The following is a 21,875-nucleotide window of genomic DNA, read 5'->3' as shown; positions in this document are numbered from 1 at the left end:
GGTATTGACATGTTGAATGCACCGAGCTGTCTGTTTGAACTACTGGCACACAGCTCAGACACCCATGCATACCCAACAAGACATGCCACCAGAGGTCTCTCCACAATCCCCAAGTCCAGAACAGACTATGGGAGGTACACAGTACTACATAGAGCCATGACTACATAGAACTCTATTCCACATCAGGTAACTGATGCAAGCAGTAAAATTAGATAAAAAAAAACCAGATAAAAAAATACACCTTATGGAACAGGGGGGACTGTGAAGCAACACAAACATAGACACATGATACCATACGCACTATACACACACATACACATGGATTTTGGGTTGTACATATGTGGTAGTGGAGTCGAGGCCTGAGGGCACACAATGTGTTGTGAAATCTGTTGTGAATGTATTGTAATGTTTTTAAAATTGTATAACGTCCTTCATTTTGCTGGACCCCAGGAAGAGTAGCTGCTGCCTTGGCACGAACTAATGGAGATCCCTAATAAACCCCAAGAAGAGTAGCTGCTGCCTTGGCAGGAACTAATGGGGATCCATAATAAACCCCAGGAAGAGTAGCTGCTGCCTTGGCAGGAACTAATGGGGATCCCTAATAAACCCCAGGAAGAGTAGCTGCTGCCTTGGCAGGAACTAATGGGGATCCATAATAAACCCCAGGAAGAGTAGCTGCTTCCTTGGCAGGAACTAATGGGGATCCATAATAAACCCCAGGAAGAGTAGCTGCTTCCTTGGCAGGAACTAATGGGGATCCATAATAAACACAAATAACCCTTGGCTAGATAGCTGGTAAAGGTGCATAGGTGGTTTCCCATCCTTGTGTCAGACCCAGCTCAGATTAACCAAATAGTCCACAGTGTCAAACTTACTCTTTTGATCAAGGGGTTTCTCCTAACTTTCGTTCAATGTAGGGTTTCTCCATGAGATCTTTAAAAATGGTTTCAGCAGTTCCTTGAATCAGACAGTGGTGTGTGAAAACCAGAAGGCTTTTCAGAGCCCTGGTCAAGGCATCTTGTAGTCTTGGTGTATCAAGTTATTTTTGGATGTAGCTGAAGAATTTGTCTAAAAAAAAAAATAAAAAAAAAAATAACAAAAAAAATCGGCGCTGGTTTCTTGGGCCATGACACAATCATTACGTCTTGGCCGCATGCAGTAGACCCAACCTGCTGCGGTAGACCCAACTTGCTGCAGTAGACCCAACCCGCTGCAGTAGACCCAACCCGCTGCAGTAGACCCAACCCGCTGCAGTAGACCCAACCCGCTGCAGTAGACCCAACCCTCTGCAGTAGACCCAACCTGCTGCAGTAGACCCAACCTGCTGCAGTAAACCCAACCTGTTGCAGTAGACCCAACTTGCTGCAGTAGACCCAACCTGCTGCAGTAGACCCAACCTGCTGCAGTAGACCCAACCTGCTGCAGTAGACCCAACCAGTTGATAGAGCCGGTATTTCAACCTCCATCTTGTTTGATCACCACGCCACAGCGCCATGGGGGGATGTTTTGATCACCACGTTTCACTCAGACAACTGATTAGGCTACTTCTCCTGTAGGCATGCGCACGTTCTTCCGAAGCATAATTCCAGCATCCTCAAAACATTTTTAGTGACTCAACTGTCATTACGTGGCCCTCTTTGGGTACAGCGAGCACCATCCCCCTCTCTCTCTGCACCATCCCTCTCTCTCTCTCACCACCACTCTCTCTCTTCCCCCTACACCCAGGCTCTGTTAGGCAGGTCATAAATTCCTAGAGGAGTTTCTCTCCTCATAGCCAGAGTAGAGAGGGAGTGAGGTTCACAGGAGAACAAAGGAACCTCTTCCATATCACAGAACTTGAGAACTGAACAATGTACATGTTCTGGAGAATGTGTACACGGTCGGGGAAGAAACCAGCTACGACCGGTCCATTTCGTTTAATGTTTGTGAAACTCATGAGAGACAATACAGCCACATTACCAAAACCCTGTTTATACAAGAGTCTCAGTTGTGAGGCTTGCATCTAATTGTTGTATAAAATGAATGAGTAAAGATGAAACTATTTGTGAAATTATGTAATGTGATTTTAAACTGTTTAATGAAGGAAACTCCAATTCCCTTTGGAGTTTAACTAAATCATTGGCCCGCCCCATGAGCACAGACATTGATCTGGCGTCATAAGACAAGCCCCTTTCTACTGTTACGAATATAACCCCCACCGGGAGGAATTCCCTTCAGACCAGCTTACCTCGATTACCACGAGAGGGCTAAGGTTTGAGCCCAGACCATAAACCTGAGTATAAGCTAAGGTTGTAATGGTTGTTGAAACTCTGAGACTATCGATACCGACAGAATAAGAGCAAATGTTTGATACTAATTACTAGTCTGAAGCTAGGAATTCTATACCATTGAATGCGAAGGCCGACATCCGCCGAAACATCTATTCTATAACAACATTGCTGAATGTTACTCTGAACTATCCATTCTAACCACGGAAGAGAGAGAGAGGGCGGACAAACTCTCCAACAGAAAGACGGACGATCCCAACAGAGATCACGACGACACACTGAGCGTAAATATATATATTGATTGCAATTATTGCAATCAATGAGTGAGCGTTCATGTGCAAAGGATTAGCATTTCAATTAATATGATTATCAAGTGTGTAGTGATTAATTTGCGTAATTCCCGCCTTTCTCAGTCTACACCCACTTCCCTTTTGTCCACCAAGCCGTAATACCGGTTTAGCCCACTAGGGCACATCTCCCATCATTTCCTTGTAACCATATCTACTTTGTTTGTGCATTTCTGTGATTAGTTAGTTAATAAATAAATTATTAAGATAATTGATGTATGGATGATTCATAGTGAAGACTGGGTTCGTGCAGATAACCAACAATTTACGACGTTTGGAATGAGACTAACGTGAGGTAAATAACCTGTTGAGGTGTAGGGGGCAGTATTTTCACAGCCGGATGAAAAACGTAAACTGGTTACTACTCTGGCCCATAAACTAGAACATGCATATAATTAATAGATTTGGATAGTAAACACTCTGAAGTTTCTAAAACTGTTTGAATGATGTCTGTGAGTATAACAGAACTCATATGGCAGGCAAAAACCTGAGAAAAATTCAACCAGGAAGTGGAGGATCTGAGAATTGTAGTTCTTTCTAGTCCCTTTCGAAACTACAGTATTTGTGGGGTCACGTTGTACTTCCTAAGGCTTCAATTGGCTGTCAAAAGCCTTCAGAAAGTTGTTTGAGCATTCTCCTGTCACTGGGCAGAGTATAGGAGCTCATTCCCTCAGTGGACTGCCTGGGGACAAAGGGATTGGATATGCGCGGTCCTGCGAGCGCACTGTTCCTTCTTTTTCTCTTTGAATGAATACGCTATTGTCCGGTTTGAATATTATCGCAATTTTACGTTAAAAATACCATAAAGATTGATTTTAAACAACGTTTGACATGCTTCTAAGTACGGTAATGGAACATTTTGACATTTTGTGTCTCGAATTGCGCTCGCGCATCATGCTTTTGGATAGTGACCTGAAAGCACAAACAAAATGGAGGTATTTGGACAAGGATTATTTTGAACAAAAACAACATTTATTGTGGAAGTAGCAGTCCTGGGAGTGCATTCTGACAAGATCAGCAAAGGTTAGAGCATATTTATAATACTAATTCTGAGTTTAGGTGGCCCCGAACTTGGCGGGTGTCTGTATAGCTTGCTGTGATAGCGAGCTATGTACTCAGAATATTGAAAAATGTGCTTTCTCCGTAAAGCTATTTTAAAATCTGACACAGCGGTTGCATAAAGGAGTACTGTATCTATAATTCTTAAAATAATTGTTATGTATTTTGTCAACGTTTATGAGTATTTTTGTAAATTCACCGGAAGTTTTTGGTGGGAATACATTTTCTGAACATCACGCGCCAATGTAAAATGCTGTTTTTGGATATAAATATGAACTTTATCGAACAAAACATACATGTATTGTGTAACATAATGTCCTAAGAGTGTCATCGTCAAAGGTTAGTGCTTCATTTAGCTGTGTTTTGGATTTTTGTGACATATATCCTTGCTTGGAAAATGGCTGTGTGGTTATTTTGGTCTATGTACTCTCCTAACATAATCTAATGTTTTGCTTTCGCTGTAAAGACTTTTTGAAATCGGACAATGTGGTTGGATTAAGGAGAAGTGTATCTTTAAAATGGTGTAAAATAGTTGTATGTTTGAGAAATTGAAATTATTGGATTTTTGAGGTTTTGTATTTCGCGCCACGCTGTTCCATTGGATATTGGCTAGGCGTTCCGCTACTCAGTACTTTGTTGAAGCACCTTTGACAGAGATTACAGAATGAAGTCTTCTTGGGTATGACACTACAAGCTTGGCACACCTGTATTTGGGGAGTTTCTCCCATTCTTCTCTGCAGATCCTCTCAGACTCTGTCAGGTTTGATGGGGAGAGTCGCTTCACAGCTATTTTCAGGTCGATCCAGAGATGTTTGATCGGGTTCAAGTCCGGGCTCTAGCTGGGTCACTCAAGGACATTCAGAGACTTGTCCCGAAGCCACTCCTGCGTTGTCTTGGCTGTGTGCTCAGAGTTGTTGTCCTGTTGGAAGGTGAACCTTTACCCCAGTCTGAGGTCTTGAGCGCTCTGGAGCAGGTTTTCATTAAGGATCTTTCTGTACTTTGCTCCGTTCATCTTTCCCTCAATCCTGACTAGTCTCCCAGTCCCTGCCACTGAAAAACATCCCCACAGCATGATGTTGCCACCACCATGCTTCACCGTAGGGATGGTGCCAGGTTTCCTCCAGACGTGACACTTGACATTCAATTTTGGTTTCATCAGACCAGAGAATCTTGTTTCTCTTGGTCTGGGAGTCCTTTAGGTGCCTTTTGGTAAACTCCCAAGTGGGCTGTCGTGTGCCTTTTACTGAGGAGTGGCTTCCGTCTGGCCACTTTACCATAAAGGCCTGATTGGTGGAGTGCTGCAGAGATGGTTGTCCTTCTGGAAGATTCTCCCATCTCCACAGAGGAACTCTGGAGCTCTGTCAGACCATCAGGTTCTTGGTCACCTCCCTGACCAAGGCCCTTCTCCCCCGATTGCTCAGTTTGGCTGGGCGGCCAGCTCTGGGAAGAGTCTTGGTGTTTCCAAACTTGTTCCATTTAAGAATGATGGAGGTCACTGTGTTCTTGGGGAACTTCAATGCTGCAGACATTTCTCTGGTACCCTTCCCCAGTGCTCTGACGTGCACTGTCAACTGTGGGACCTTATATAGAGAGGTGTGTGCCTTTCCAAATCATGTCCAATCAATTGAATTTACCACAGGTGGACTCCAATCAAGTTCTAGAAACATCTCAAGGATGATCAATGGAAACAGGATGCACCTGAGCTAAATTTTGAGTCTCATAGCAAAAGGTCTGAATAGTTACTTCAATAAGGTATTTCAGATTTACATTTTTAATACATTTGCAAAACAAAATCTAAAAACTTGTTTTCACTTTATTTTGGGGTATTATTGAGATTAACGAGGAAACATTTTAATTTAAATCAACTTCAGAATAAGGCTGTAACGTAACAAAATGTGGAAGAAGTCAAGGGGTCTGAATACTTTCATACAGTATGCAATGTATGTTGCTTTGACAAGGTCATTTAAACCTTTATTTAATGAGCAAGTCCATTTCACACTTTATCCCAAGCCGGTTGGCCGTTCAGTCTATTGATTTGGTTGCGAAGAGACGCGACAAGCCACTGTTGCAGACCTTTGGTACGGCTCAATATGGCAGCCGGAAAATTTGGTGTGTTGGCAGCGTTTTCTGATCTACGCTTTTACGTTTATAGATACTGGCCCTTTTTGGACATCAAGTCAATGTCCTTTTGATAAAGTTTTCAGGTTTTAACCAGAAGATCCGAAGACCAGATTGGCACTAAGCATTTTGGCCACGTGTGTATATATTGCAGTTGGTCACTGTCCCTCCAAAAAAAAGCGCGATTATGGTCTTGGGGAAAACGCCAAACAGATGGTGGAACCTAATGATTATCCTTATGCCTGTTGCTGTCTGGAGATGTCCATCAGTGTCCCGGCCTGTTTTCTAGCGATAAATCCATTCGCTATAAGGGTCAGAAGAGAAGGAGCAACGACCATCACTTTCAAACGCCAGTTTGCTTTATACGAGCTGATTAATGAGCCCACCAGAGTCTGTCCTTCTACCCAAACCATCATTAACTTTGTGTTGCTGTCAGATCAAGGATATCAAACAGTGAAGTTGTAGGCTCAGGGATCATTACATCATTTCCTGTAGTAGGAAGGTTCTAAAAACATTTTTTAATTGTCATAACTTTATAAAAAAATTAGGGCTATGAAGAATTATAGTGTAGATATTTTTTTGTTAATTGTTTGAGCAAATTGGACTGGTCTGCTGTATTGAAATGCAATGAGGTGGAGAATGCCTGGGGGCCATTTTAAATCATTGTTTTTACAGTAGGTAGATAAGCAGGCTCCAGTGAAACAGGTTTGAATTAAGCAAAGAACTGAACCACGGATAAATTATAACATTTTAAAAGCAATTAAGCATAGAAATGAACACTTTCTGGAGTTCAGGAAATCCAGGAGCAGATGATATACTTATAGACTACTAGAAATTAAGAAATGAGGTCAACAGGATGATAGAGAACGCCAAGAAATAATATTTTAATGACAAAACAGTTGAAAATAGGAACAATCTGAGTAAATTATGGAAGTGACTGAAGCTGTTAGGTAACAGTAACAGATTAAAGACCAAAGCTCTCAATCTCAGCTTGGACATTGGAGGAAAGGTTTCATCAGACAAGACCATGGTTGCAGACAATCTGAATAGCTATTTTACAACTATAGCTAATACATTAGTTAGCAAGTTACCTCAGGTTGCTATGGGGGAGAGTCAAGTCCAGCAGTTTTAATCAACAACAGGGGATTCAAGTAGATTATTTTTCATTTGAAAAGGTGCCCGAGTCCACCGTGCTAGAGAGGCTGAAAGAACTTGACCGTTCCATAGCAACTGGCCTTGACAACATTCCCGCCAGATTTCTAAAGGATTGCTGCGGCAGTTTACCACCCCCTGTGGTGTAACTCACATTGTGAATCTGTCTATTGAACTAGGGGGTTTTCCCAGTGAACTAAAACTCGCATGGGTCATTCCTTCATAAAAGAAAAAAGGGAATAAGTTAGATCGTGGAAACTATCGTCCTAACTCTCAATCCTGTGTTGCTTTATCGAAGGTCATGGAAAAGATTATGTTTGAGAAGATTGACAGTTATATTTCCTTACATAACCTATTATATGAGCGCCAATCTGGTTTCAGGAAACTCCAATCCACTGACACCTGTCTACAATATCTGACTGACCACATCAGGAAGGAAGTAGATGGAGGGACATTTTGTGGTTATGTTAGATCTCCAAAAGGTGTTCGATACAGTGGATCATGAGATTCTGTTAATCAAACTAAGAGCCATGGGCTTTAATAACAATTTAGCAGTAGCTCTTACCTGCAAGGAAGAAAACAGATGGTGGATGTGGATGGGACCCTGTCTAAACCCAAAATCTGGAACTGCGGGGTACCCCAAGGGAGTGTGCTGGGTCCACTTTTATTTCTATTGTGTATATAAATGATCTGAAATCTGCCTGTACATGTGACCTTTTCCTACACGCAGATGATTCTGCACTGTTGGTTTCCCACAAAGACAAAAATGTGGTTGAGAAAGCCCTCAGTGCTGAACGTTAACGCCAATGTAAACCATACAATTAAGTTCCTGGCTAGAATCTACAAATATGTGGATACGGGGCTCGTGTTCAGTGCCACTTTGAACATGCATGCTCTTCCTGGTACAATAGTGCCCCCTAAAAGATAATACAAAATAAAATTGCAGACATCTCAGAACAAATTAGTCAGGATTATTCTTAAACTTCCAGCACTTACGCATCTTGACTATTCCCCCTTTCCTTCTTCAAAAGGAACCACAATGGAAACAAGCCGTTAAGCTTTATCGCGTTATCCTTGATGATTTTCTTAAATTGTATGTGGAGGCGTCACCGGCTAGAGCGCCCTTTATGTATGTATTTGACAAATTGTCAAATAAATTCAATCAAAAGAACAAATTCTTATTTACAATAGACGGCCTATTTATGGTGATTATTAGTTTTAAAAACATTTTTTTTTAAATGTATTTTTTAAACCCTTTCCCTCATTTGAAGGTCAACCCTGTTATGCGAACTGAACCCTCGTTTTAATATGGTGAAACTAATTGCTTTTTTAAATATTTTTTTTTTCTCTAAAAGAAACATTGAACATCTAATAGTCAAATAACAGTGTAAAAGCAGGTGGGCTGATTCTATTCTTCTTCTTCTGGTGTTTTTTCGGTGGAAAACAGAGCTGGTTGAGCATAACACGCCAACCCTTTTACCCATAGATAGACAGGCTAGAGATTTTTTTTGTACAATACCATTTTTTTTGTGTGAAGCTTGCATTCAATGGCCCCTCCCTGTTGCACATCACAAGCTTCCACTGTGTACCCCTTGTGACAGGGGATTCATGGCTGATTGAGCTTCCACTGCCAGTCACAAGGGGGGATTCATGGCTGATTGAGCTTCCACTGCCAGTCACAAGGGGGGATTCATGGCTGATTAAGCTTCCACTGCCAGTCACAAGGGGGGATTCATGGCTGATTAAGCTTCCACTGCCACCGTCACAAGGGGGGATTCATGGCTGATTAAGCTTCCACTGCCCCAAGGGGGATTCGTGGCTGATTAAGCTTCCACTGCCCCAAGGGGGATTCGTGGCTGATTAAGCTTCCACTGCCCCAAGGGGGATTCGTGGCTGATTAAGCTTCCACTGCCCCAAGGGGGATTCGTGGCTGATTAAGCTTCCACTGCCCCAAGGGGGATTCATGGCTGATTAAGCTTCCACTGCCAGTCACAAGGGGGGATTCATGGCTGATTAAGCTTCCACTGCCCCAAGGGGGATTCGTGGCTGATTAAGCTTCCACTGCCCCTGTAAGATGAAATCAGCAACCCTGTTTTTTTTTGCACTTCTCAAAAGGCACCCAACTGGTTGAACAACCAATATCAAAACAGGTGGACGGTAGGTGGATGCAGGTGGACGGCTGGTCGATGCTGCAGGTATTTGATTACAATGCTGCTAAAATACAATTGTGACCCCCAAATGGCATTATTCCCTGGTCAAAAGTAGTGCACTATGTAGGGAATAGGGTCCCATAGGGCTCTGGGCTAAAGTAGTGCACTATATAGGGAATAGGGTGCCATAGGGCTCTGGTCTAAAGTAGTGCACTATGTAGGGAATAGGGTGACAATTAGGAAGCAGACCGACATCTAATCTTCCACTCTGACATACAGTACATCTTCCTCCAGTCCTGATCGGACTACAGCACGATTTAAGAATAAAGACCCAAAGCGTCATACTGATCTGATCTTCTAATCAGGGTTTTCCCAAAATGGGAGGATTATCGATCAGTCCAAAAAAATATGGATTTCGAAACTGTGGATGTACTCCAAATAAATGGCGTCTATGTCAAGAGTTTACAGAAGGGTTTATATTGAAGGCAACTGAGATAAAAAAATAAAAAAAAGAACAACGAAAATAACTTTGTGCACATTGAACCATGTTAGAAGTTTAGTCGTTACATTATAATCTGGACTGGTTTTCATCCACTTCCTTAGAAACAAACGGTCACTGAAAACAACATGAAAAGTGAAAAGCAAAGGGCTGCTTTTAAGTATATAGATATATACACACACACACACACACACACACACACACACACACACACACACACACACACACACACACACACACACACACACACACACACACACACACACACACACGGCATCAGCTTAACTCTTCTTCTCTATGTATAACCTATAGTTATTGAGTTGAGTCTGAGGATGAGATGAGTAGAGGAGGAAATGAGGGGAGGGAGAAGAGAAGGGGGAGGGAAAAGGGGTGAGGAGGGAGAGAGAAGGGGTGAGGAGGGAGGGAGAAGGGGTGAGGAGGGAGGGAGAAGGGGTGAGGAGGGAGAGAGAAGGGAGAGAGAAGGGGTGAGGAGGGAGGGAGAAGGGGTGAGGAGGGAGAGAGAAGGGGTGAGGAGGGAGAGAGAAGAGAAGGGGTGAAGAGGGAGAAGGGGTGAAGCAGTGCCTATTCCAATCATTCAGACTGTGGGGCAGAATAGGTACAGGTAGAAGGGGTTGTGGGGCAGAATAGGTACAGGTAGATGGGGCAGAATAGGTACAGGTAGCAGGGGTAGAATAGGTACAGGTAGCAGGGGTAGAATAGGTACAGGTAGAAGGGGTTGTGGGGCAGAATATGTACAGGTAGCTGGGGCAGAATAGGTACAGGTAGCAGGGGTTGTGGGGCAGAATAGGTACAGGTAGAAGGGGTTGTAGGGCAGAATAGGTACAGGTAGATGGGGCAGAATAGGTACAGGTAGAGGGGTAGAATAGGTACAGGTAGATGGGGCAGGATAGGTACAGGTAGAAGGGGTAGAATAGATACAGGTAGATGGGGTAGAATAGGTACAGGTAGGTGGGGCAGAATAGGTACAGGTAGCAGGGGTACAATAGGTACAGGTAGCAGGGGTACAATAGGTACAGGTAGCAGGGGTACAATAGGTTTAGTGAAACATGCTATAAAATGTCAACATTCCTAACCCATTGACCACACCTCATCCTCACACATTACTTCTAATATATATATAACACACACACTACCGTTCAAAAGTTTGAGGTCACTTCGAAATATCCTGTTTTTTTAAAGAAAAGCACATTTTTTTGTCCATTAAAATAACATCAAATTGATCAGAAATACAGTGTTGACATTGTTAATGTTGTAAATGTCTATTGTAGCTGGAAACGGCTGATTTTTTATGGAATATCTACATAGGTGTACAGAGGCCCATTATCAGCAACCATCACTCCTGTGTTCCAATGGCATGTTGTGTTCGCTAATCCAAGTTTATCATTTTAAAAGGCTAATTGATCATTAGAAAACCCTTTTGCAATTATAGTAGCACAGCTGAAAACTGATGTTCTGATTAAAGAAGTAATAAAACTGGCCTTTAGACTAGTTGAGTATCTGGAGCATCAGCATTTGTGGGTTCGATTACAGGCTCAAAATGGCCAGAAACAAATTACATTCTTCTTGTTCTGAGAAATGAAGGCTATTCTATGCGAGAAATTGCCAAGAAACTGAAGATCTCGTACAACGCTGTGTACTACTCTCTTCACAGAACAGCGCAAACTGGCTCTAACCAGAATAGAAAGAGGAGTGGGAGGCCCCGGTGCACAACTGAGCAAGAGGACAAGTACATTAGAGTGTCTAGTTTGAGAAACAGACGCCTCACAAGTCCTCAACTGGCAGCTTCATTAAATAGTACCGACAAAACACCAGCCTCAACATCAACAGTGAAGAGGCGACTCCAGGAAGCTGGCCTTCTAGGCAGAGCTGCAAAGAAAAAGCCATATCTCAGACTGGCCAATAAAAATAAAAGATTAAGATGGGCAAAAGAACACAGACACTGGACAGAGGAACTCTGCCTAGAAGCCAGCGTCCCGGAGTCGCCTCTTCACTGGATATCTTCACAGGATATTTCTAAGTGACCCCAAACTTTTGAACGGTAGTATAATATATTATATATTAGTCTCCTTTATCTAATCACCATCAATATTCATACTTTTTTTTACTGTTATTGTTGATTACATTGTCACTTCGCTTTAGCAAAAGTGGCTTTGTCATTCATGCTTATACAGCTTATCCGAATCTTAGATAGACAGAGAGAGTCAGAGAGAGACAGAGAGAGACAGAGAGAGTCAGAGAGAGAGAAAGACAGAGAGAAAGACAGAGAGAAAGACAGAGAGAAAGACAGAGAGAAAGACAGAGAGAAAGACAGAGAGAAAGACAGAGAGAAAGACAGAGAGAAAGACAGCGAGACACAGCGAGACACAGCGAGACACAGCGAGACACAGCGAGAGAGCAAGAGAGATCGGGAGGGAGAGGAACAGCATTCCACAGTTCCAGACAGAAGCGGCCAGAGTTCCAGAGATGAGTCCAGCTGAATAGCCGCTGCGGAAGTGTTTCAGACGAACTGAGCTCCCTGCCCTCCCTCCGTCCGTCCGTCCAGGGTGCTGCTAGGGACATGTAGTCCACAGGAGGGCACTATTTTGGTGTCACTGCTCAATAGGACACACGCCTCGGTCCTTACAGCAGAAGTAATGAACGACAACACCGTTGGGATACCTGGCGAAGGCGCTGCACAGGACAGACAGGTGATTCAGTAACAGTATATAAACAGAGCCTTAACTACATATTTACTTGAGGTTAATAATTTATTCAGAATGTATATTACCTAGTTGGAGGTGTTTATAAAGCATGAATGTTAGAACTAAAAAGTGGGATTGTGTAAATATATCAAATGGCTTGGCGATTCAGGTAAACAAAGTAACACTAAACCAGTATTACCTGTTCCCCATCTTCTTCTTACAGACCCTGCAGGTCTTCTCTTCTGAGATGGTACACTTGACCTGTTGGTGGAAGATACGCTCCTCCTGGACCTGAACAAACAAACAAACAAACAAAACGCACATCAGGTGGGTAGAAACGACACACACAACGTCCATCTGTCTCACCCATAGGAACTCCTGACGACCTGGTCAAATAGTTTCCTCAGCCTTACAAACACACACACACCTCCAGCTCTCACACCCCCTCCCCCCCCAGCTCTCACACACACGCCCCCAGCTCACACACACACACCCCCCCCAGCTCACACACACACACACCCCCAGCTCACACACACACACCCCCAGCTCACACACACACCCCCCCAGCTCACACACACACACACACACACACCCCCCCCAGCTCTCACACCCCCAGCTCACACACACACCCCCCCAGCTCACACACACACACACACCACCCCCCCCAGCTCTCACACCCCCCCAGCTCTCACACCCCCCCCCCCCAGCTCTCCCCCCCCCCAGCTCTCACACCCCCCCCCCCCAGCTCACCCCCCCCCCCCAGCTCACCCCCCCCCCACCCAGCTCTCACACACCCCCCCCCCAGCTCTCACACACACCCCCCAGCTCTCACACACACCCCCCAGCTCACACACACCCCCCCCCCAGCTCACACCCCCTCCCCCCCCCAGCTCTCACACCCCCCAGCTCTCACACACACCCCCCCAGCTCTCACACACACCCCCCCAGCTATCACACACACCCCCCCAGCTCTCACACACACCCCCCCAGCTCACACACACACACCCCCCCAGCTCACACACACACACACACACACCCCCAGCTCACACACACACACCCCCAGCTCACACCCCCCCCCCCCAGCTCACACACACACACCCCCCCCCCCCAGCTCTCACACCCCCCCAGCTCTCCCCCCCCCAGCTCTCACACCCCCCCCCCCCCAGCTCACCCCCCCCCCAGCTCACCCCCCCCCCCCCAGCTCTCACACACACCCCCCCCAGCTCTCACACACACCCCCCCCAGCTCTCACACACACCCCCCCAGCTCACACACACACACCCCCCCAGCTCACACACACACCCCCCCAGCTCACACACACACCCCCCCAGCTCACACACACACCCCCCCAGCTCACACACACACACACACCCCCCCCCCAGCTCTCACACCCCCCCAGCTCACCCCAGCTCACCCGTAGGAACTCGGCCTGCAGCAGACTCTTGAGCACCTGGTCGAAGCGTTTCCTCTGAGCCTTCTCCTCCAGAACACTCTCTAGGAACACACGGATCTCTCTGATCTGAGTGTTGGCTGGCAGCAGGTTGATGGCCTGGTAGGGAGCAGAGACAGAGATGGTAGATACAGTGGTGTTTATCAGGGGCAAAAATGACTGTATAAAATAAATTATACAAAATACTGAGCTGCCTATATTCAGGGGAGGCAGGTAGCCTAGTGGTTAGAGCGTTGGACCAGTAACCGAAAGGTTGCTAGATCGAATCCCCGAGCTGACAAGGTAAAAATCTGTCGTTCTGCCCCCTGAACAAGGCAGTTAACCCACTGTTCCTAGGCCGTCATTGTAAATAAGAACTTGTTCTTAACTGACTTTCCAAGTTAAATAAAGGTTAAAAAAAATAAAAAAATATATATTGTTGCTCAAAATAAGTTTATTAAGTAATACGTTTGTTTAATAAGTAACTTTTTTCTCTAAAAAAAAGTAGACGTCAAAATTATTGACAACTCTGTTTTCGATACCGGCTCTGAGCTTTTTCTGTTGGCGCCATACCAAGATGGCGCCAACAGAGATGGTTGCCTCGCTTCGAGTCTTTAGGAAACTATGCAGTATTTAGTTTTTTTATGTATTATTTCTTACATTGTTACCCCAGGAAATCGCGCCGACAGAGATAAACACCTCTGTCATGACGTTGGCCTGTGGGTAAGGTTTATGACGCCCCCCCCCCCCCCATAAATACCTTTCTCCCTTCCCCTCTCTGAATCTACTGTTGGACTTGAATAGCCTGTGTTAAATATAGAGAGTCTGGGAACATCAAACAAATGGGGAAAGGTACCACATATTTTGTTAATAAAACCAGTTGGAAATATGCTTGGGAACGTAATGAGTATGGATGTCAGTTCGGTTGTCATCTGAGACATTATGACTGATGACAGGACGACATAAACTGTATCTGAGAAAGTATACACCCTCTAGTTATCAGAGTCACATGGAATTGTTATGCAATTGAAATGTTTGATATTGAAAATGTTTGTTAGGAGATGAAATGTAATTTTAGCTTCCGAATGAGAGATTTGGGTTTTCATAAGGAAAGTGCCCTGCTCGATCAGTGGCCCAACCCTGTGAAGAGACAGGGGTTATAAACGATGAAACACCTCCCTCCCCCTCTCCACTATATAAGCCTTTGACGAAAAGATAACCAGTTGGTTCCAGTACGGGAGGTCTGCAGCCTCTACGTTAGAAGGACACACATGTCAAGTACAGAACTAAGCCAACCTCGGCGTGAGCTCTGGTATGAACTGGTATGAACTTTGAGCTTATTCACTACAGAAGTGCTACTTCCTAGCCGTTGAGTTAGCAGCGGCCGCTGTAACGTGGGCTAGGAAAGGACGGGCGACGGATCCAGTCTAACAGACGGACGAAGATACCACCACGTATCCAATTTACCACCAGAGACATTCTTGCGAGGACAGGAAGGTCTGTTGGCCAACCTGGCCAGCATCTATGACCAATCTACCGAAGCGCAGCTCAGAGTAAATATTTCTTGCATTTTCCTTTTCCAAATGGGCGGTAATTTAGAATGCATAAGATAATGTATTTACGATAGCATAGCTGCTGTTTCTCTGTTCCTAAATCTTCCCGCTCTTTCATTCAACCCCTCCTTTGTGTAACCAGCTTTCATACAGGTTCCGTCCACCAGGACGTTTTCTGTATGACATCATTGTATTCTGTGTATTTGTAATTCTGTGTGATTAGTTAGGTATTTAGTAAATAAATAATTAAACCCAATTTTGTATTGCTGATTCAACTTGTTAGCCAGGGTTCGTGAAGATAGCCAAGAATTTACAACTTTCATTATGAGACTGAAAATAAGACAAGGGTTAATATTGACTGCTATCGATGTAAAATATTACAAAGTATTTTAAGAGTTTATTCGGAAGATAACAGCTCTATAAACGTTCTTCCGTGGTGCCCCGACTTTCTAGTTAATTACATTTACATGATTAGCTTAATCAGGTAATATTAATTACAGAGAAATCATTTTATAAGTTAGCATGTCATATCACTTAATCCGGCATAGCCAAAGACACGACACCTCTCTGGGAAGAGAAAGGGCGGGGGTGTGTGCTTCATGATTAATGACTCATGGTGTAATCATAACAACATACAGGAACTCAAGTCCTTCTGCTCACCCGACCTAGAATTCCTCACAATCAAATGCCGGCCATTTTACCTACCAAGAGAATTCTCGTCAGTTATCGTCACAGCCGTGTACATTCCCCCTCAAGCAGACACCACGACGGCCCTCAATGAACTTCACTGGACTCTATGTAAACTAGAACCATATATCCTGAGGCTGCATTTATTGTAGCTGGGGATTTTAACAAAGCAAATTTTAGAACAAGGCTACCTAAATTCTATCAGCATATTGAGTGTAGTACACGCACGGGTAATACACTCGACCACTGCTACTCTAACTTCCACAATGCATACAAAGCCCTCTCCCGCCCTCCCTTCGGCAAATCCGACCACGACGCCATCTTGCTCCTACCGTCTTATAGGCAGAAACTCAAACAGGATGTACCAGTGACTAGAACCATTCAACGCTGGTCTGACCAATCAGAATCCATGCTTCACGATTGTTTTGATCACGCGGACTGGGATATGTTCCTGTCAGCCTCAGAGAATAACATCGACCTATACGCTGACTCGGTGAGTGAATTTATAAAGAAGTGCATAGGAGATGTTGTTCCCACTGTGACTATTAAAACCTACCCCTAACCTGAAACCGTGGATGGATGGAGGCATTCGCGCAAAACTGAAACCGCGATCCACCGCATTTAACCATGGAAAGAGGTCTGGTAATATGGCTGAATATAAACAGTGTAGTTATTCCCTCCGCAAGGCAATCAAACAAGCGAAATGCCGGTACGGGGACAAAGTGGAGTCGCAATTTAACGGCTCAGACACAAGACATATGTGGCATGGTCTACAGGAAATCATGGACTACAAAAAGAAAACCAGCCACGTCACGGACACCGACGTCACGCTTCCAGACAAACTAAACACCTTCTTTTCCTGCTTTGAGGATAATACAGTGTCACCGTCGCGGCCCGCTAAAAAGGACTGCGCCACCCTCCCTCTCCTTCTCCATGGCCGACATGAGTAAAACATTTAAACGTGTTAACCCTCGCAAGGCTGCTGACCCAGACGGCATCCCTAGCCGCGTCCTCAGAGCATGCACAGACCAGCTGGTTGGTGTGTTTACGGACATATTCAATCTCTCCCCATCTCAGTCTGCTGTTCCCACATGTTTCAAGATGGCCACCATTGTTCCTGTGCCCAAGATAGCAAAGATAACTGAACTAAATGACTATCACCCCGTAGCACTCACTTCTGTCATCATGAAGTGCTTTGAGAGACTAGTCAAGTATCATATCACCTCCACCTTATCGGCCACCCTAGACCCACCTCAGTTTGCATACCGCCCCAACACGTCCACAGACGATGCAATCGGCATCACACTGCACACTACCCTATCCCATCTGGACAAGAGGACTACCTATGTAAGAATGCTGTTCATCGACTACAGCTCAGGATTGAAGACCATAGTAGCCTGGAAAGTTTAACGTTCCTCTGCGTACACATCACAGACAAACTGAAATGGTCCACTCACATAGACATTGTGGTGAAGAAGGTGCAACAGCGCCTCGTCAACCTCAGGAGAGCTTGTCACCCAAAACCCTGACCAACTTTTTACAGATGCACAATCAAGAGCATCCTGTCGGGCTGCATCACAGCCTGGTACGGCAACTGCACCGCCCGAAACCACAAGACTCTCCAGAGGGTGGTGCGATCTGCACAACGCATCACCGGGAGCAAACTACCTGCCCTCCAGGACACCTACAGCACCCAATGTCACAGGAAGACCAAAAAGATCATCAAGGACAACAACCACCCGAGCCACTGCCTGTTCACCCCGCTATCATCCAGAAGGCGAGGTCAGTACAGGTGCATCAAAGCTGGGACTGAGAGACTGAAAAACAGCTTCTATCTCCAGGCCATCAGACTGTTAAACAGCTTCTATCTCCAGGCCATCAGACTGTTAAACAGCTTCTATCTCCAGACCATCAGACTGTTAAACAGCTTCTATCTCCAGGCCATCAGACTGTTAAACAGCTTCTATCTCAAGGCCATCAGACTGTTAAACAGCTTCTATCTCCAGACCATCAGACTGTTAAACAGCTTCTATCTCCAGGCCATCAGACTGTTAAACAGCTTCTATCTCAAGGCCATCAGACTGATAAACAGCTTCTATCTCCAGACCATCAGACTGTTAAACAGCTTCTATCTCCAGACCATCAGACTGGTAAACAGCTTCTATCTCCAGACCATCAGACTGTTAAACAGCTTCTATCTCCAGGCCATCAGACTGTTAAACAGCTTCTATCTCCAGACCATCAGACTGTTAAACAGCTTCTATCTCCAGACCATCAGACTGTTAAACAGCTTCTATCTCCAGACCATCAGACTGTTAAACAGCTTCTATCTCCAGGCCATCAGACTGTTAAACAGCTTCTATCTCCAGGCCATCAGACTGTTAAACAGCTTCTATCTCCAGGCCATCAGACTGTTAAACAGCTTCTATCTCCAGACCGTCAGACTGTTAAACAGCCATCACTAACACAGAGAGGCTGCTGCCTTCATTGAGACCCAATCACTGAACACTTTAATAAATGGATCACTAGTCACTTTAACAATGCCACTTTAAATAATGTCACTTTAATAATGTTTACATATCTTATATTACTCATCTCATACGTATATACTGCATTTTAAACCATCTATTGCACCTTGCCTATGCCGCTCGGCCATCGCTCATCCATATACTTATATGTACATATTCTCATTCACCCCTTTAGATTTGTGTGTATAAGGTAGTTGTTGTGGAATTGTTAGATGACTTGTTAGATATTACTGCACTGTCGGAACTAGAAGCACAAGCACTTCGCTACACTCGCATTAACACCTGTTAACCATGTGTATGTGACCAATACAATTAGATTTGATGTGAGTGCTGTGTGTGGTCAAGGACCTCTATTCTCAGGTCATTTGACCAAAGCTCCATTTCCAATCCATGTGCCAATGTTGTTTAACAAACTCAAGGCGTTTCCATTTGATGGATGATGTGAAAATAGAGCTCTTTGGCAATGCACACCACTGGTGGGTTTGAATGTCGAAATGAGACAAACAAGAAATAGGACAAATATTTGAGAACTGACCATTAACTTCCACAGGGGATCTATTTGTGATCTATAAAGCTGGAGTATGAGAAGAAAAAAACCTCGAACGTGTTGTGTTTACAGTAGGAGATACAGTATGTGTTTACAGTAGGAGATACAGTACGTGTTTACAGTAGGAGATACAGTATGTGTTTACAGTAGGAGATACTGTATGTGTTTACAGTAGGAGATACAGTATGTGTTTACAGTAGGAGATACAGTATGTGTTTACAGTAGGAGATACTGTATGTGTTTACAGTAGGAGATACAGTATGTGTTTACAGTAGGAGATACAGTATGTGTTTACAGTAGGAGATACTGTATGTGTTTACAGTAGGAGTTACAGTATGTGTTTACAGTAGGAATTACAGTATGTGTTTACAGTAGGAGATACTGTATGTGTTTACAGTAGGAGTTACAGTATGTGTTTACAGTAGGAATTACAGTATGTGTTTACAGTAGGAGATACTGTATGTGTTTACAGTAGGAGTTACAGTATGTGTTTACAGTAGGAATTACAGTATGTGTTTACAGTAGTGGATACTGTATGTGTTTACAGTAGTGGATACTGTATGTGTTTACAGTAGAGGATACTGTATGTGTTTACTGTAGGAGATACTGTATGTGTTTGCTGTAGGAGATACTGTATGTGTTTACAGTAGAGGATACTGTATGTGTTTACTGTAGGAGATACTGTATGTGTTTGCTGTAGGAGATACTGTATGTGTTTGCTGTAGGAGATACTGTATGTGTTTACTGTAGGAGATACTGTATGTGTTTACTGTAAGAGATACTGTATGTGTTTACTGTAGGAGATACTGTATGTGTTTACTGTAGGAGATACTGTATGTGTTTACTGTAGGAGATACTGTATGTGTTTACAGCAGTGGATACTGTATGTGTTTACAGCAGTGGATACTGTATGTGTTTACAGTTGGAGATACTGTATGTGTTTACAGTTGGAGATACATAATTTGTTTCACTTTATGTGCCCTTCCTCTCCCCCTCCGTGCGCGCTCCCCCTCTCTTGGCAAGACAGGCTCTGGGAGCTGAGCCAGGGGAAATGAAAACGAAAGCAGAGCCACATTAAAAGAAACTCTCTGATCACTGGTGCTGCCCAACACCACATTGATACAGCACTGATACAATGACGAATATCAAACATTTGTATAACTAAAACCAAGACAGACCACAGCCTGTCGTTTCCAATAGCAACAGTGGGCAGAGCCAAGACCGAGCTAGAGAGATCCTATTGGAGCGTTTCTAGCATCATCTGCATATTTCCGCTAGGGAACGCCTACTCTGTGAGGTGCGTGTGCAGTAACTCAATTCGCCATTGCACTTGTCTCTTTAGTGTTTGGGGGGTTTGTTGCCAAGGGTAAAGTTTACAAACCTTAAGACTACTCTGTTCACCATAGACTGTAGTTTTGGGAACAGAGAACAGAATTAAAATCAGATGTTTTATTAACGAGAACAGTAGCAGATGTTGTCAGGCAAAATCCATCTCCTTCCATATTCGGTAGTGCAGTCTACCTTAGTGGTATTCAGCTTCCTGCGGTGCAGTCTACCTTAGTGGTATTCAGCTTGCTGTGGTGCAGTCTACCTTAGTGGTATTCAGCTTCCTGTGGTGCAGTCTACCTTAGTGGTATTCAGCTTCCTGTGGTGCAGTCTACCTTAGTGGTATTCAGCTTCCTGTGGTGCAGTCTACCTTAGTGGTATTCAGCTTGCTGTGGTGCAGTCTACCTTAGTGGTATTCAGCTTCCTGTGGTATTCAGCTTCCTGTGGTATTCAGCTTCCTGTGGTGCAGTCTACCTTAGTGGTATTCAGCTTCCTGTGGTGCAGTCTACCTTAGTGGTATTCAGCTTCCTGTGGTGCAGTCTACCTTAGTGGTATTCAGCTTCCTGTGGTGCAGTCTACCTTAGTGGTATTCAGCTTCCTGTGGTATTCAGCTTCCTGCGGTGCAGTCTACCTTAGTGGTATTCAGCTTCCTGTGGTGCAGTCTACCTTAGTGGTATTCAGCTTGCTGTGGTGCAGCTCCAGCACGTGTAGAGCAGCCTTTAGATTGGCCTGTGGCTCCGACAGCTCCATTTTGATTGGTCCAAGGCAGTGGACATCAGGAGGGGACAAATACATGCGCAGCAGAGACAGGTACACCTGTATAACAACATGGGGTTTAGAGACAGGTACACCTGTATAACAACATGGGGTTTAGAGACAGGTACACCTGTATAACAACATGGGGTTTAGAGACAGGTACACCTGTACAACAACATGGGGTTAAGAGACAGGTACACCTGTATAACAACATGGGGTTTAGAGACAGGTACACCTGTATAACAACATGGGGTTAAGAGACAGGTACACCTGTATAACAACATGGGGTTTAGAGACAGGTACACCTGTATAACAACATGGGGTTAAGAGACAGGTACACCTGTATAACAACATGGGGTTAAGAGACAGGTACACCTGTATAACAACATGGGGTTAAGAGACAGGTACACCTGTATAACAACATGGGGTTTAGAGACAGGTACACCTGTATAACAACATGGGGTTTAGAGACAGGTACACCTGTATAACAACATGGGGTTTAGAGACAGGTACACCTGTATAACAACATGGGGTTTAGAGACAGGTACACCTGTATAACAACATGGGGTTAAGAGACAGGTACACCTGTATAACAACATGGGGTTTAGAGACAGGTACACCTGTATAACAACATGGGGTTTAGAGACAGGTACACCTGTATAACAACATGGGGTTAAGAGACAGGTACACCTGTATAACAACATGGGGTTAAGAGACAGGTACACCTGTATAACAACATGGGGTTAAGAGACAGG

The 21,875-nt window shown here is 44.4% G+C and overlaps 1 protein-coding gene across 3 annotated transcripts in view; it reads right to left on the bottom strand.

Moving 5' to 3' along the window:
- Nucleotides 1–6,651: 6,651 nt before the first annotated feature.
- The window catches only part of LOC106569409 (vam6/Vps39-like protein), an 80,583-nt gene continuing 65,359 nt past the window's right edge, over nucleotides 6,652–21,875 (bottom strand). For all 3 annotated transcript variants that reach the window (XM_082958204.1, XM_082958225.1, XM_082958236.1), the window contains 4 exons: nucleotides 21,031–21,180; nucleotides 13,709–13,843; nucleotides 12,494–12,585; nucleotides 6,652–12,283 (listed from right to left, as the gene is read on the bottom strand). In XM_082958204.1, the coding sequence (XP_082814330.1) occupies nucleotides 12,202–12,283; nucleotides 12,494–12,585; nucleotides 13,709–13,843; nucleotides 21,031–21,180 (459 nt within the window). In that variant the 3' untranslated portion in view covers nucleotides 6,652–12,201. The remainder of the gene's footprint in view (nucleotides 12,284–12,493; nucleotides 12,586–13,708; nucleotides 13,844–21,030; nucleotides 21,181–21,875) is intronic.

Source organism: Salmo salar, chromosome 01, assembly GCF_965601325.2.
Source record: "Salmo salar chromosome 01, fSalSal1, whole genome shotgun sequence".
Classification (NCBI taxonomy): domain Eukaryota; kingdom Metazoa; phylum Chordata; class Actinopteri; order Salmoniformes; family Salmonidae; genus Salmo; species Salmo salar.
Note: the sequence above shows the minus strand (reverse complement) of the source record. Positions and strands in the feature narration are given on the sequence as shown.